Source organism: Actinia tenebrosa, unplaced genomic scaffold (genome assembly GCF_029948245.1).
Source record: "Actinia tenebrosa isolate PJP-AT-01 unplaced genomic scaffold, QUT_ActTen_1.0 PGA_scaffold9__36_contigs__length_13948895, whole genome shotgun sequence".
NCBI lineage: Eukaryota > Metazoa > Cnidaria > Anthozoa > Actiniaria > Actiniidae > Actinia > Actinia tenebrosa.
In genome coordinates, this window is record NW_028292586.1 from 12,547,013 (window position 1) to 12,563,927 (window position 16,915).

At 37.3% G+C, this 16,915-nt stretch overlaps 2 protein-coding genes across 2 annotated transcripts; both read left to right on the forward strand.

The window, feature by feature from the left end:
* The first annotated feature begins 120 nt into the window (after positions 1-120).
* On the forward strand, positions 121-11,971 carry LOC116291983 (xaa-Pro aminopeptidase 3). The gene is given in 19 exon segments (XM_089025146.1): positions 121-182; positions 253-381; positions 522-563; positions 777-896; positions 2,294-2,348; positions 2,551-2,643; positions 2,766-2,839; positions 3,244-3,313; positions 3,429-3,492; positions 3,815-3,855; positions 3,949-3,988; positions 3,990-4,062; positions 4,417-4,526; positions 5,851-6,014; positions 6,644-6,794; positions 7,252-7,324; positions 7,678-7,724; positions 7,928-8,088; positions 8,680-11,971. Coding segments are annotated over 19 exon segments (1,686 nt in total). The 5' UTR covers positions 121-124; the 3' UTR covers positions 8,801-11,971.
* A 763-nt stretch (positions 11,972-12,734) lies between these two features.
* Positions 12,735-15,449, forward strand: LOC116291961 (neuromedin-U receptor 2-like). Its single transcript, XM_031699194.2, has one exon. It carries the CDS (start codon positions 13,240-13,242, stop codon positions 14,350-14,352), a length of 1,113 nt encoding a protein of 370 aa, XP_031555054.2. The 5' UTR covers positions 12,735-13,239; the 3' UTR covers positions 14,353-15,449.
* Positions 15,450-16,915: the final 1,466 nt, after the last annotated feature.

A 16,915-nucleotide genomic window follows, 5' to 3' on the forward strand; every position in this document is an offset into this window, starting at 1 on the left:
GCTCCATTCTAATTCTTTTTTTGAAAAAGAAAAGAAAGAAGATGTAAAATTTCTTAAAACCGAATACTCTCCGAATACCGTACGTAAACCACCCGAAGGTTCATATCTAAAAATGGCGGCGTTTATGTACAAATGTTGTAGAGGTCCAGACAGAACGTGGAAAAATCTTATTTATAAAACTGGTATATCAATAATTAAGCATCTTTTCTAATGCTGGTATAAATCCTTATCTATTTTTCTTTTATTTTGTAGATTATTTTAAATATTTTCAACTCACGCGGTCAAAGTCCACAGCAGTGAGAGTGAAATCTTCAGTGTTCTGTGAAAAATCAAAATATTTTCGTTTACGAAGCCGTTGTTCCAGTCCTGTCTTAGTTAAAGGTAAGTAGTTAATCCGTATGTCCTTTTTATTTTGATAAAATATGGGATTACTTCAAGCTAAATGTTTGTGATGGGTATACCTATGTATACCCCCTCCCCTCCCCCCTGAGAAAATTTTTAAATTCATTATTCCCCCCTAGGTTTTAGCTCAAGTCATAGCCTAGCAAATGCAAATACAGATGGTAAGTTATGATTTTATAATATTTGTATCACTAAACATAATAAAAAACTTGAGTACAATTTTTACTCACCCCACCCCTGAAGGGAAGCATACTTTCTTAGAAGGAGCGAGGGATAAGTATCTTTATATTCTTTGTTGGATTAAAGTTGTTTATTATATGATTTGCTAACTAGATACCAATTTGACAAAAGTTTTCTATTTTATCATTTTTTAGAATACTTTCCACAGCTTAGTGAAAGGGGGTTATTGTTTTGTCAGTCCTCTACTGACGATGAAGACTATATTGGCCAACCGACCCATGCTACACACCCCCACCTAATGGCTGATGGAGAGTGTATGTATTACTCATAAAATTTAAATGTTCTATTTGAAAATAAGGTTTCTCCTTCCCTTCCATGCATCCATCCATCTATCCATCCAATCCATCCTCTCTTTCTGTCTTTCTCATTCTCTCTTTCCACGATGTTTTATCATCAATTATTAATATTTACCATGAAGATAAAATCCCTTGATTATCTATACCAGTAAAAACAATCCCTAAAAACGTTTGTGAATTATTAATGACTTTTGATGAAAATATTTTTGTAAACTTTCTACAATAAAACTATATAAATTCAGAATAAAATCAAAATCTCAAAGAATTCGAAAAACAATCTTGCAGAGCATCATTATCATTTGACAAATGATGATAATGTTTTGTTTTGTTTTTGCTTAACAATATACCACCATCAACTCTGCTTGTCGTTCCTGGTGGAAACCTTGAACTTTTCTTTGTCTAAAAATCAGAAAGGCAGGATTCAAAATGCTTTAAAAATGCAAGAAACACTTTCTTGTATTTAGATAAAAAATGAACAGTCTTTCTTTTATTTTACTTCGAAATTATTTCTTTGAAAATGTTGAAAATTTCCAATTCAAGGCTTGCTCTTGTCTTTGGTTTATGCCTCTTGACAACATTAACTGTTCTTTCAATTTTGGCCTATCTGTCTTACAAGCAACCAACCGTTCCACGATTTAAGTTACAGAACCACAATGTTCTGTTATCCATTGAATGGAATAAAGTCAAGAATGAGAGTCAGGAGTCACCATTTATGATTGAACTTGAGAAACCATCTTCTCCGGAATTGTTTCCAACTCCAAATAGGGCCAGAAGAGGAACTCATGAAAATACCTTTGGTAGAGTCTCACATATTTGATAAGAAAGATTTTGTTTGATTTTCAATTTGTGATTTGTGCTGTAATTAAAGCTACTATCAAATCAACCCTAACTAATTTAAGCTGGTTAGAGCTGTGCTATGGGGTCACACATGCGCTGTATAGCAGGAGCCACAGGAGCCTTCACATCTCAGACCATGTGTCCTTGTCTTGAGAATAAGACAATACAATACCATTTATTAACTTTACAAAGTACCATTAAACCAAGAAATGATACTCAAGGGAATGACACGCGGTATGGAAAAACATTATGCCCAAGCTAAAAGGGAGATATTGATCGATTCCAGATGACTATCATGGTTGATTGACCAACAATGTTTATATGCTACTGATGGTTTACAGCCATTTCCAAAAGAATTAAATAACAAAAGACACGGCGGCCATGTTCATTGACAATTCTTTTGTTAAGTTCCCCAACATGGCCACCGTGAAAACCATTAATACAGCAACGTAGCCTCGGCATGTGGCACACCATTAGATGCTATATAACTTAATGATTTTTTTCCCTTTCATTTGTAGTGACTCCTGGAATAACTAAAAAAGAATATATGGATCGGAGGCACAATCTTATGAGGTATATGGTTCAACATTTATTTTGTTTAAATGCATTAGAAAAATGGTTAATGATAATTTAAAGATCAAAATATGAATGATACTATCACAGTAAGTATGAAATTGGTATTAGGTTATAGCGCAACCTGATGCCCTCTCCTTGGTCTCAGTTTTAATTGTTAATCTTTTCTAAATTTTTTATCTAAATTTTTTATCTATTTAAGCGTTCTTAGTAAGACACATTTTGGCTCAATGCATGACAAACATTTTGTTATTGTACCAAGTAATCCACAGAAGTATATGACTACAGATATACCGTAAGTAATGATAATTTATTGGTGACTTTCCCCCCCCCCCCCCAACTTTCATTTAGGATGTGTAAGAACTATGAAGATATATTCATATTATGATTTACACTGGTTTGTTTTGCTTTGTTTAGTTATCCGTTTAGACAAAACACAGATTTTCTCTATCTGACAGGGTTCCAAGAACCAGATGCTGTTTTAATTCTTGGTAAGTAGTATAGCATGGATTTCATTATTATCATGATCATTATTGTCATCATCATCATCTTACTTATCATCACTGTCATCATCATCTCATCATCATAATCACCACCATCGCCATCATCATCATCATCACCATCATCATCACCATCACCACCATCATCAACACTAATCATCATCATCACCATCATCATCACCATCACCAGCATCACCATCATCAACACTAATCATCATCATCACCATCATCATCACCAGCATCACCATCATCAACACTAATCATCATCATCACCATCATCATCACCATCATCACCAGCATCACCACTATTGTCATCACCATCAACATCATCACCCCCACAGGCATTGCCAATAAAAAATAAATTTCTATTAAGAATTTAATAATTTCTTTCTCAGAGACCCAACCAGGACTTTCATTACCATACCACAGGAGTATTCTATTTGTAAGACCAAAAGATCCAAGCAAGTAAGATGTTGTTATTGATTTACTTTCAATATATTGATCAATCGGGTAGAGTTATGTTAAAGCACATAATTATACTAATTATACTGATTATACTGTACCATTTATTTCTCTCTAGGGAATTATGGGAAGGTTCGCGTGCTGGTATCCAGGGAGCCATAAATATTTTTGGTGTTGATGAGGTGAGTATCATGATTAAAAGAATAAAAATAATGGTGGAGTTGTAGAGCAAAACAATAATCAATAATCATGTAATTTTTCTTCGACGAAGGACTAGCGTCCGAAACGTTAGTAAGTGTTTTCATCTTTTCACGGGTGTAGAATTTACCCTTTTATCATTACTGTTTCATCAGAAACCCTGACGCAAGTTTTTTTTATTTTTTTCATGAACTTGCGAACATTGAGTGCTAGGCCAAGAGAAGGCAACCTTATTTGTTACATTAACTTGCATAAATAATATATTCATCTTAATGCAATCACTTATCTTATTTCAATCACTTTTAGGCTTATTCAATAAAAGAGCTTTCTGCAAAACTCATTGAAAGGTAAGCATGCAAATACTCCTGTACAAGTAGAAAATATGTAAATATGTATAATGCATTTATTATTTACTTTACTTTAATCTTTATCACTTTTAGATACTCCAATAAGGATTATTGCATATGGTATGATAACCTTCCAGCCGTCTCATCCACTACTCCATGCAGAGCTGAAGCAAGTTCTCTTCTCTAATCCTAAGTTTGTCTTTAAAAGTAAGTGAAATAAACAAGCTGATATTATTGTGTTGCATTTAATTGATTTTAGACCATCCTCCCTCCGGCACATTTTGGATCCACGATCCTTCAAATGATAATCAAGATCATGACAGAAAGGAAGCTTACATGTTATAAGAATCCCTGGGTCTGCAGCTGATTAGAAGCACTGTTTCTTGTCTATAGGCTACACCAACTAATATACTGGTTTACAACTGTTGCAAGGGGGGTTCATATTTGCCATTTTATGGTTGGGGGGGGGGGGGTGGGGGTTCTTGCACATTTAAACCACCCCTGGCAATGGGCTTGAGTATTGTTTTTATCTGCTTACATATAATTTTTTTGTGTTGGCAGGTCTATTGGTTCTTGGTCATAACTTACACATGTTACGACTCCTCAAATCACCTGCCGAGATTGAACTGATGAGGAAGTCTGCTTCTGTTGCTTCTAATGCCATTAAAAAGGTCAGATACTAAAACAAAAATATTTTCACAGTAATGATAAAAAGGTAAATTATACACCGTGAGAAGATGAAAAAACTTACCTGATGTTTCAGACGCTAGTCCTTCGTCTTTTACTCTGACGAATGACTAGCATCCGAAATGTCAGTACGTTTTTTCATCTTTTCAAGGTGTATAATTTACCTTTTTATCATTACTGTTTCATTAGAAAAACCGATGCAGCTCACACTAGTTTTTAGCTAGTTATCTCAAAAATATTTTTAAAGAAATGATACTCTACCAGCTGAGTTGACCTTCAGAACGAACTCAAGGTCAACCAATCAGAATTGTATATTCAATATTGAATTTTGATTGGCATTTCCTATGATTCTGCCAAGAGAATCCATTAAATATGAATTCCTCATTAATTAAATTGACTCTAAACGCTAGTCAAACTCATGGCGGAATAGACCAGTTTCGAATTCCAAATTACCGCTGTGTTCCCTGATTACAGACTCATTTGCACAGGGTTAGCCTCGCATCAGTGTTTAAATATTCACAAATACCAACGGTAAAGTAAAGAATGCACAACTTCAACAATACAATCACTTTGAAACTCGATGGACCTTGACTGGAACACGTGAATATTCTGCACAAACTCGAGGCTAACCCTGTGCAAATGAGTCTGTAATCAAGAAACACAGGGGTAATTTGGAATTCGAAAGGGGTCTATTCTGTTTCCATCAACAACACAAAATCTATACATCGCATATAAGTTGCATATATAGAGGATATTGCATGGGCGCGTGGAGATATGAAATTTATCTTCGAGTGTTGAAAAGATCTCTCACGAGTGAGCGCAGCGAAGATAAATTGCGTATCTCCGCACGCCCATGTAATATTCTGTTTATTATATAATTATCAATGAAGTATGTTTTGGCTTTTTCAGGCAATTCTTTCCGTGTATTTTTGAATAGCCATCGCAATGGTGTTATTTTCACACGTGAAAATAACATGTTATTTTCACGTGTGAAGATATCAATTTTTCGAAATAGAGAAAAATAGATATTTCATTGGTAATTATATAATAAAAGTTTATAAGTCCCAGTTCAGAAAATGCTAAAAAAAAAGTTGATCTGTAATTCCTTTTGGTGAACATGGTAAACTCAGCTGGTAGGGAATGACTCATGGTCTGAAATGGGGAAACATTACGCTCAAGGTAAAATCAAAACAAGGGGAAAAAAAACAGAGAAGGGAAAAAAGAAAAAAAGAAAATGGATATTATTAAAGAATTGAGAATTTAATTTGATGTCATTTATTAATAACTATATCCATTTTGTGTTGCTAGGTAATAACCAAGACACGCCCAGGTCTGGAGGAGTCACACCTACATACAACCTTGGAGTATGAATGTAGAATGAATGGTGCCGAGAGGTTGTCATACCCTCCTGTAGTAGCTGGGGGGTCATTGGCAAACACCCTGCATTATGTCAATAATAGTCAGTTATTAAGGTAATGAATGGTAACAATAAGTATTCTCTCTTCTTACTTCTCTCCAATCAATACCCCAAACTAATGAGTCAACCTCAGAACAGGGGTGGTAGGGTGTGGTCTGACGCACAGTTCACAACTTTTAAAAAGTTACTCAAAGCTATAATGACCTTATCATGATAATGCAATTATAACAGAACAAAGATTTCAGAAGCAATAACAGATTAATGATAATACAATAACATTGAAAATTTGATTTTTAGCTTAAAAATACTATTGCAAACATGTGCAAGTCTCTTTCACGGACATTTTATGGTTTAATCATGTCAAGACAAACACTAATCTAATGCTAATCATGAGCTCACAATCTTTAGTTTGTCATGATCATGCATCAAGTAAAACAAAAACCTTGATCGCATTTATTGCAACATACCCTTACTTAGTCTCCTATGCAGGCACTATTAGTGTCGGCACTTGTCATTCCACTCAGTAGCAGCCACTGATTAGAGAGCATTGCGTAACAAGACTGATAGAAGCTGAGTAGGAGACAGCCCATAAATGGGCACCCCTGTCAGAAGCAGTTGAATTTCAGAGCTACACATTTTTGGTCTTGTTTTATTAGCTGTAACCTATCCTTGTACATTTATTAGAGCCGGTGATCTTGTCCTAATGGATGCTGGATGTGAGTACCATGGTTATGCCAGCGACATTACAAGGACATGGCCTGTGAATGGGACATTTACTGAAGCACAGAGACAACTTTATGATCTAGTGTTGCAAGTGCAAAAGAAATGCATTGCTGTAAGTTGAGTTCCTTGGTATGTGTGTGCGTTTTGGGTTTTATTGAACACTGAAACAACGTCTGGGCTGATCTAAGTCAGGGCATGGCTAACGCACAGATAGAACCCTGAAACAACCTCTGGGCTGATCTAAGTCAGGGCATGGCTAACTCACAGATTGTACCCTGAAACAACCTCTGGGCTGATCTAAGTCAGGGCATGGCTAACTCACAGATTGAACCCTGAAACAACCTCTGGGCTGATCTAAGTCAGGGCATGGCTAACTCACAGATCGAACCCTGAAACAACCTCTGGGCTGATCTAAGTCAGGGCATGGGTAACTCACGGATCAAACCCTGAAACAACCTCTGGGCTGATCTAAGTCAGGGCATGACTAACTCACAGATAGAACCCTGAAACAACAACCTCTTGGCTGATGGATGTTAGATGTTTAATAAATAACATTATTTTGATTTCAGTTATGTCACAAGGATATTACACTGGACTACATTCACCATGCAATGCTGACTCTTCTCGGGGAAGGATTAGCAGGTACTATAATGCTGCTGCTGCTGCTGCTGATGGTGATGGTGATGATTATGATGATGGTAATGATAATTATGATAATGGTGATGATGATTATGATGATGATTATGATGATGGTGATGATGATGGTGATGATGGCAATGGAGATGATGTTGATGATGATGATGATGATGATAATAATGCTGATTGTGATGGTGTTGATAGTGATGACCAGTGATGATGATGATGATTGGTGTTGATAGTGGTTACCAGTGATGATGATGATGATAAGGATGATGTTATGATAGTATATTACCACACTTCAATGATTATTTTGACTTTGTGATGGTTAAGTTTTCCTTCTTTTACCTATTTTCAAGGCCTTGGAATCATCTCTAAAAATCTAACTGAAACACAGCTAAAGAAGGTAAAAAAAATCATAATTTGTGCCTCCATCATATTAGTTCATAAACCCTAACATCAATCAGCCCTTGTGGGTCAATACCTCGGCACTCATCTGTCAAGCATGTTATTTTATAGGCAGCCAGTAACTACTGTCCACATCATGTGGGACACTACCTCGGCATGGACACTTATGACACTCATCTGTCAATCATGTTATTTTTATAGGCAGCCAGTAACTACTGTCCACATCATGTGGGACACTACCTCGGCATGGACACCCATGACACTCATCTTGCCAGTAGGAGCCTGTCTCTCCATCCTGATATGGTAGTGACAATTGATCCAGGTCTCTATATTCCTAGCAACGACAAAAATGTCCCTGAAAAGTAAGTATGAGATTTATATATCTTTCCACTCTGACAAACATTGCTGTTGCCCTAGGGAATTGGTAAGATCTGAGAGAATTATCCACACCTCTTGTCCCTAGAACCGGCCTGACACAAACAACACAGCCTTGTTATAAAGCAAAACGATATTTTTTCTTAAGGGAAAAATACCATTGTCATGCAAAATATTTTTAGGATTTTAGAATTATTGAAGAAATAGAAAATGCGCGCACGTGTTGTGTGCTGTTATAAAGCACGCGGGGGTTGGCAGAACACGAGAGAACTATTAGGAGAAGCACGACGCGTAGCAGAGTGCTTCTCGACACTTCTTAAGTGTTCTGCCAATCCCCAAGTGCTTTATAACTCCACACAGCACAGCATAGCAAGTAATTTTTTTATTTCTTTTACAAAACGCAAAAGGTGCGTGCGTGCTGTGTACTCTCACAAAGCACGCGCTCCCAACCAATCAGAATGCGAGATTTATAACAGTTATTTTATAAAATGTTGTATAACATGGCTGCCAAGAAGTATCTCAATAGTTTTACCAGTGCAATAAAAGAGAGACTCCAATGTTGGTGATTATGTTACTAGGTATCGCGGCATTGGGATTCGCATTGAAGATGATGTTCTAATAACAAAAGATGGACATGAGGTCCTTAGTAATGAATGCCCTAAGGAACCTCACGACATTGAATACTTGATGCGAAGATGACCTCATGCACACAACTGGGCTTCCTGTGTTATGTCTGAGCTGAGTAAAGACTTGGAAGGAATTTTGCCGCACCACAGGAAGCCCATTTCCAAGATGTCAATCATTACCTGGATATCAATGGATACAAATCTAGAGATGCAACAAGAACCAAATAACAAAAAAATACCCACCCCCCTAAAGAGGGGAATTTTGGTGACTATGGTTTACTAGGCATCATGGGATTGGATGACAACTTTGTTTTAAATAGTAAAAATCTTTTAACCTAAAGAACTAAAATAAAAAAATTAAACGTGTGTTTAGGAAAATATATTAACTATTTAACTCTTGGGATTAAATTTTTTTGTAAATTATAAGATGTAATCTGAGTTTTCGTAAATAATTTTTGACTTTAAACTTAATATATTTGTAATAAATATTGATTTCATAAAATGATTTTAGATTTGATAATAGAGTTTCGCGCTGTCTGATTCTCTTGATTATCATTTTTTTATTTAACGCGTAGGTTGCGCAGATAAAGAAAAATGAATATGGATACAACTGAAAAAAAAATTTCTTACATTTCACCTGTAAGAGATGGATTAAATTTGTCATGACATTGACAGTATCTTTCAAGTAGAAAAGAAAAGCTGCTTAACACTGGAACGCTATAATATCGAGGTTTTATCAGAAACGTAATAGGATTAGTCACTATAAGTCGAACTCTATGGTGTTCTGAAAACCGGTACCACGTTTACGCTGGAGAATAGCGCCGAATTTGAACGTTTTGCTAGAAGTTTTTATTTAGGGAAACGCTTCAACTTTAAAGTATGTAAAATATGTAGTTAAAAATCGTAGAATTTGAAAACCGTTTTCAACATTAGGATTGCTAGCGTTCTCGAGTTATGGAGTTTGAAAACATTTTATGAATTCAATAGCAAGTTGAAGAAGAAACGCCTACATATTCGCAGACAAAAACTCGACCTCGAAATTAGGGTTAATACTACTACTGATATTACCAAGAATGACGAGAGTCAATCGTTCTGAGTTAAGAGAGATTGAAATCCAACTTGTTAAGCCTTTAAAAGGCCGAACAAAATTAAACCCGTTTACCAAGAATGGCAAGAGGAATCAATCGTGGGTTAAGAGAGTTTAAAATTCGACGCTAGTTAAGCCTTTAAAGTCATCGAACAAAATTAAACCGTTTATTAAACTCTTACAAAGAAAATCTTGGTTAAAGTAGATTAAAATTCGACAAGTTAAGCCTTAAAAATCGAACAAAATTAAACCCTTATCAAACGAGGTATTCACAAGGGCTGGGTAAACTACCACCACTTGAATTACTTTCGTTGACCAAAAGAACCAAGGAACGTACGCTAAAAGGAAAAAAACAAATCAGAACGATGTAAACATTTCACAAATAAACAATGTCCTTTTCCTGCGATCAAATCTAATCCTGACGTCCACCACAAGATGAAAAAGACCTTACGACGGAAGAACTTCAAAATGAAGCTTTGTACGAGTCCGAAACGGTGAGTTATTTACCGCCATTTCCGATTATTCGAGACTGGGTTGATGGCTTTGGTGCCAGGGTTTACAATGCTTTCCCATGTCGGCGAGAGTTCCGTCGTATTTTAAGTTCAGGTTTTTAAATGAGCGAGTGGAGTGGGATGGGGATTAAGTCGCAAAAGAAGTTGATGCAAAAGGCCCGGGTAACTGTGGCACGCAACAATAATGGTGTGAAAGTGCGCGAGGGTGTGGTTAATATTTGAGGCCACAGTAACTAGAACCAGGGGCGTAGCGAGTTATCGATTATAAGGAAGGGGGGGGGAGCGGTAATGTACCCTTTTCCCGCCAAATCCACAGGAATCCCGCATGAATAAATTAATTTTTGGTGGGCAGAAGAAGACCTCTGCAAGCAGGATAACCCTACATGGATATATAACTAAAGGCGACGCTTGTATCAAAAGCAGGCCATTGGGCAAAATAGCTCTTAGCTCTTCGTGTTGTCATGTCGACCACGCCAAACCAAATACTCCTGAATTCCTTGAGATGATTCGAAATTGTAAAATGTCTTGACATTTTAGGATATGAAGAGACAGAACTAACGATAGCATATCGATTACTCCCGAAGTCTCCCGACAGCAATCCGAGGAGGAAGACTTGGAGTTGGAGAGCCGGCTGAAGATTTCTATTCGTTATCTACTTGTCCATTATTGTCTGCGTCAAGACATTTAGTGACCTTAGCAAACGAGTAAAGGAATATGTTTGTTTAGTAAATCAAATTGGATGAGTAGAATGGTTATCTTTTTAAAAATATTTTATCTAACGTCTCGTTGTCAAGGGGAAAATCTTCATGGAAGACTTTAAGGATTTTTTAATGTTAAAACACTGAAAAATTATGATATTGATGGTTCTGCAAAGGAGGCTATCTAACAGCCGCCACTGCTGGGTGAATTTAGCAAAAATTAATCATTAGTCTCTTGTTATATCCTCCAACATGGCCGCCGTGTCTTTTGATATTTCATTCTCTTGGGAATGATTAAAAACCAGCAATTGTGATAATTTTGAGTGCTTGAGCCTGAAAGCAATCGTTTTAATCGATCAATTGTCACGCGTTGCCTAGGAACGCTGACACAGTGCAGAAATGTTTGGTGTGTTAGCCGTCACCTGTCGCTCATTCTTAAACTGGAAGTTTTGAATTTCGTTTTTATTTTGTAGGTGAGTCTTCTTGGAGATTTTTCCAGGAAGAGAAGAGCAATGAAAGAGAAAGAAGCTGTTCTGTAAAAGCTAGAAAACAGTACTAGACGTAAGGTAACGGAGGTTAAAAAGCAATGAAAGAGAAAGAAGCTGTTCTGTAAAAGCTAGAAAACAGTACTAGACGTAAGGTAACGGAGGTTTGATCAATAAAGCAATCGGTCACCGTTTAAGCAAGTAGACAAGTACCGAAATCTCCCGTCATTCTTAGTGAATCAGAGGTATGCAATAACGCCATCTATCGCGAAAGCTGCTCAAAAAGGAGCGCAATCTCACATCTCGAGTGTCTTGCCTGAAGGAACTTTGTCACAGCACTTTGTTGTTCCGAGTAACGCAGTAACGCAATTTCGTGCCTCGACTGGATTTCTTGAAGGATCGCTGTCACCATTTTTTGTAGCTTAGGGTATTTACCTAAGAATAAATGATTTGTGATTGAAATATCAATGTTCAGGTGTTCAAATGGAAGTGGTTGGGATGAGGAGTCTTTCCTTCTATCCCCCTGTCCCCCTGCCCCTTACCCCACTGCCCCTTACCCCACTGCCCCCTACCCCCCTGCCCCTTCCCGAGGTCCACGGCTTCTTCTCCTCTTCTCAGACTTCCAAAACGGAGGCCATGTAAGTAAGGATATACAGAAATTTTTTATTCAGTCATTGGCAAAACAAACACAAGGATCATTGGTTTTTACGTGTGGCCAGCACAATTAATTACTTAATCGACCCATCTCCATAGAAACGACGTCATTTTACTTTCCCCCACTGCTTTTAAATTATCTGCCTCAAATTAACTCTTGGATCAATTAATTAAAAGAAAAATGAGAATGATAAGTGGAATTTTTCCCCCCTTATTCGAATTCTGTTATACTTTTCCTACCATTCTAGTCAGTGTTAAGGTTGTCAGCGCTAAGTGCACTATGATAACATCACCTAATGTAGTTTCGTCACATGGCTTCCTAATATTGTATTTTATCATCCTAATAGTATTTACATCTGAAGTCTGGCTCGCTCAAAGATATATCAAAACAGCTGTGAATATTGTGGATGTTAATTGGATTTTAGACTTAGTGCAAGATCCGGCCACCTACCGCGAATTGAATTGGTATAAATGAAGATATATCAGAATAAGACTAAAGTGTAGCGAATATGTGTTTGGGTAAATTGAAAACAATAAAGTTGGGCTTGATAGGATTTTCTTGTGGCGCTTAGGAGATAATTTAGAAATGTCAATCTCGAGGGCTCAGATTAGATGATGATTTCCGTGCGCTATAGTAGGCTTCCGATAAGGATTGGAGATTGTACTCATTAAAAGCTATTAGGCTAAACAAAACCCTCTGAAGTGTGGGCTATATACTTGTGAACGCTTTACGAGTGCTTCACTTAAGCCAGTTAACGTGGAGTCCAGAGGACATAATCCGACACATAACGCTCGCTCTAGGGTAAATCCTATTTTATCCTACATCGATCATACTCGAACTAATCAAAGTCCTCAATAGCCTTAACTTTGACAGGCTATTTACAGAGGGAGTTGTCTGCGGAGAATTGGCGTACACCACAACAGCTGATAACTCAAACGACTGGTCATAAGAGAGTGCTATTATTGAAGAATCATTTATCAGCACCTTGAATCTGTCGTGCAATCGAGAGGAGTAGTTAACCTTACCACTGTAGGCCAACTTCAGTTTCTTGTTTCAGTTGACTTGCTATCAAAACATGAATTTAACTGGCGGAGAAAGAGCAAATGAGTCGTCAAGGGCAAATTTAAGTTTCCAGAATACAACAGAAAGCCCTTCGTGTTCTTATTACTGTGAGCCACTAGCCCTGGAAGTCTTCAAGCTAACACTACAGGTTGCTATCGCACTTGTTGGTGTTTTAGGGAACATTCTGGTGTGTGTTGTCATTACCAGACGTGCTAACATGAAGACGAGCATGAACTTGTACCTGCGAAATCTCGCCATCACTGATTTGGGAGTTCTCCTAGTTAACTTTCCATTAGTGGCCAATTCAATACACAACACATCAGGTTGGCCATTTGGTAAATTCTTGTGTCTCTACGTGGCACCTGCCACAGACATCTTTTTTGGTGCTTCCATTTGGTCCATCACGGTGATTGCCATCGAGAGGTATAAAAATATCATCAGCCGTAAAGTTTTCGTAAAGAAAGTCGAGTCATCCAAGAGAGTGACGCTCAAGATTGTTCTGATCTGGTTGGTGTCGTTTGCTGTGGTCGCAGCTCCGTTGTATCCGTTTTTTCTTTATCGTTCTTCTTCAGTCTCAGCACAATGTTACCCAGACGGGCCAACCTTTGTGCTCAAAGCCTACGCTGTATCCTTGGCAATCTTTTGGTATCTGCTGCCCCTCGGCATCATAACTGTTACATACTGGAAGATCTCCGCTCAACTGCGACAGAGCAACACCTTCCATAAGACTATGCACGGAGAAGAAGCTGCAAAGAGCAAACTCTTCAAGGAAGAAGAAAGGCGACGACTCAAGCAAAACAAGAAAGCACAGAGAATCCTGACACCACTCGTGGTCATCTTTGCCGTTACTATGCTACCATTGAATGTGTTTCGCCTGGCCCTAGGGTTTTTCCCTCAGTTCGTGAAATATGAATACTATTATCAGTTGTTCAGTGTATGCGCGCTGTTTGTTGTTATCAATTCTGCTTCCGACCCTATCGTTTATTACATATCCAGTAAAGAGTTCCGAAAGGGTCTTCAAGATCTTCTGTGCAACGGCAATCGCTTGTCAAAAAATGGTCCCAGAGCCAAGCCGTTCGGTAAGGAGGCTTCCACTTCGGGTCCTGTATTGGAAACAGAGATGTAAAGTTGAAAACTTTTTTTTGGTGTTGCAGGATGTATTGTATTCTTGGTCAGGTTTCTTGGTGTTGCAGGATGTATTGTATTCTTGGTCAGGTTTCTTGGTGTTGCAGGATGTATTGTATTCTTGGTCAAGTTTCTTGGTGTTGCACGATGTATTGTATTCTTTTTGTTGCAGGATGTATTGTATTCTTGGTCAGGTCTCCTGTTGTTGCAGGATGTATCATATTCTTTTTGTTGCAGGATGTATTGTATTCTTGATTATGTTTCTGTGTTTTGCACCAGGATGTATTCTATTTCATTTTATTTTTATTAGATTTCTTGGTGGATATTTTAGTTTTGACTTATTCTCTGTCAGGTTGAAACGTCTTGAACATCTCATAGTGTTTGGCATGGTTGGATGCACTAGATTTGTTGGCGAAACTGACCTTTAAGGGTTTCTGGACAGGACCGACTTGCGCTGTTTTTATATAGTCGTCCACGCGCATTCAAAGCTGGATGAGTGTAGCGTTGAGACAGCTAGATTCCCTAACAACGCCATTTTGCTCTCCCCAAGCCTAAGCCCCACTGACAACTCATTCTCCACCAACCCTCTACCTTCAAGATTTTATATTCTTGCATTTCGATCCACGACATTCCCTTGTACATCCTTTCTTTCTTTAGTGCTTTGCTTGATAAAACATTTAAAAGTAATAATGTTAAACAACTGAGCCTCATCTTAGGGAAAGAACAAGAGCAAAACGTTTGTTGCTCGCTATAATGGCTATCATATAGGAGGCCTCCACAGATAAATTATCGTGGCCTTTCTTTTGCTGTAAAGCTAAAAACTTTCTTGATCAACGAGAAAATTGTTTTGCACAAGCCGTGAGGAAAGACGGTTAAAATATTATAGGAAAATATTCTGCTATCACTCGGACTTCCTTACTATAACTAATAATTTTGTGAAAATAGTATACGAAGATGTCTTTGTTTTTGGATGAAACTGAAATAATCTGTTGAATATCATCACCTTTACAATAATCATGCAGCATAATATTTCCAAGTCAAGGCGACACGGATTTGATATTGCATTGCGTAACAATATATTAAAGATGCATTTTTTTATGTGAGGTATTCGTTTTTGGTCACCCAAGGAATTAGGAAATTTCCCACATGAATGTGCTGAGGAATGCAATATGTACATAACCTTTATTATATAGAGTTACATGCTGTTTCAATTATTAAACGCTTGGTTGAAAGACTGAAGGATCTTTTTAAATGAGTTTCAGGGTTTGGTTTGTCGTGTCGTGATTGTGAGGGGCATTTTTAATTGAAATTTTGGTTGTAGAATTTGGTTGATAGGGATAAGAAAAAATGCAACAGAATCGAAGAAAAAAAGAAGAAAAGAAAAAAAATGGAGGAATCGAAGAAAATATTTTAAAATTCTATCTAAAGTCACTAACATGCTTCATCGAAGGAAGGTCATACTTAAACCTGCAGAAAACACAATTACCAAGGTATATTTCAAGCTGGCATAGATATCTTTGAGGCAAGCATCGAACACACCTATAGCTCCAATGAAAACCGTTCTCCAACAAAATCGACTAAATTAAACTTCCTCAAATGAACGATTCGATGTCTAAAATTAAATTATCCAAAGCAACACGGAGGCCAAAACTTTCATTAATTATTTCCCAAATAACAATATATCTAAAAACTAAAAAATTAAAAATGGTCAAACAAAGTAATTATCCTTTTCGGGATCTTCCAAAAGAATATCAAAAACATGCTCTCAAATTTTAAATTTGAATTGGGAATAATATTGGAGAGGTAACGATCTTAATGGTTATCAAAGCCATCAAAGGGCTCCGAATATTATGAATTCAGGAAATTCTTAGAAATTTAGCGTAAGATCAAAAGTTTGATATTAAGAAGGATATTCTGATTAATAACGTCTCTAGAGGTAATAACCGGCGAATGTTTTGTTATGACAGAAGAGAACTCAGATTTTGAATTCGGTGATTTTTTTCCCCGCGCGCCATCGGCTATTTTGACGCGTACTCAGTTAAAAAATACGTTTGTATGTACTCTATTAATCACAGAAACGTGTTAGGTATTCAATACACGTGAAAGTAAAAACGAACATGCGGCATGCAACATTTCAAATGTTAATTCAAGTTGGTAAATGCCGCGGGTGTCTGTTCCTCGAGTTTCACTTTTTCCAGGACTGTGGAGTTCCTCATGTATCATCTTAGGACCACTTTTGTTTTCCTTCAAAAGAATTCATGAGAATCCATAATCGTAGTCGTTTTAGATCGATCTTTATTTTCAGCGTTTCTCTAGGGCGCGGAGTTGCCCTGTTTCATATTATGAGGACCTTGTGTTCTTTGACAACTTGTTTCCTTTGAACTGAAATAACTAGTCGGAGCTGTCTGGAAAAGCGATACAGAAGTAATGTGAAAAGTCTCACAAATCAAAATCATTACAAATTTTTAACATGATTTAAATTTTTAGTGTAAATATTTATAGGGTGCGGAGTTCCTCACGCTTCATTCTGGGACCAATTTTTATGATTAATAATGACAACCGCG

Coding starts and splice junctions, on each gene's coding strand:
- LOC116291961 (XM_031699194.2), top strand. CDS start 13,240: ATGAATTTAACTGGCGGAGAAAGAGCAAATGAGTCGTCAAGGGCAAAT.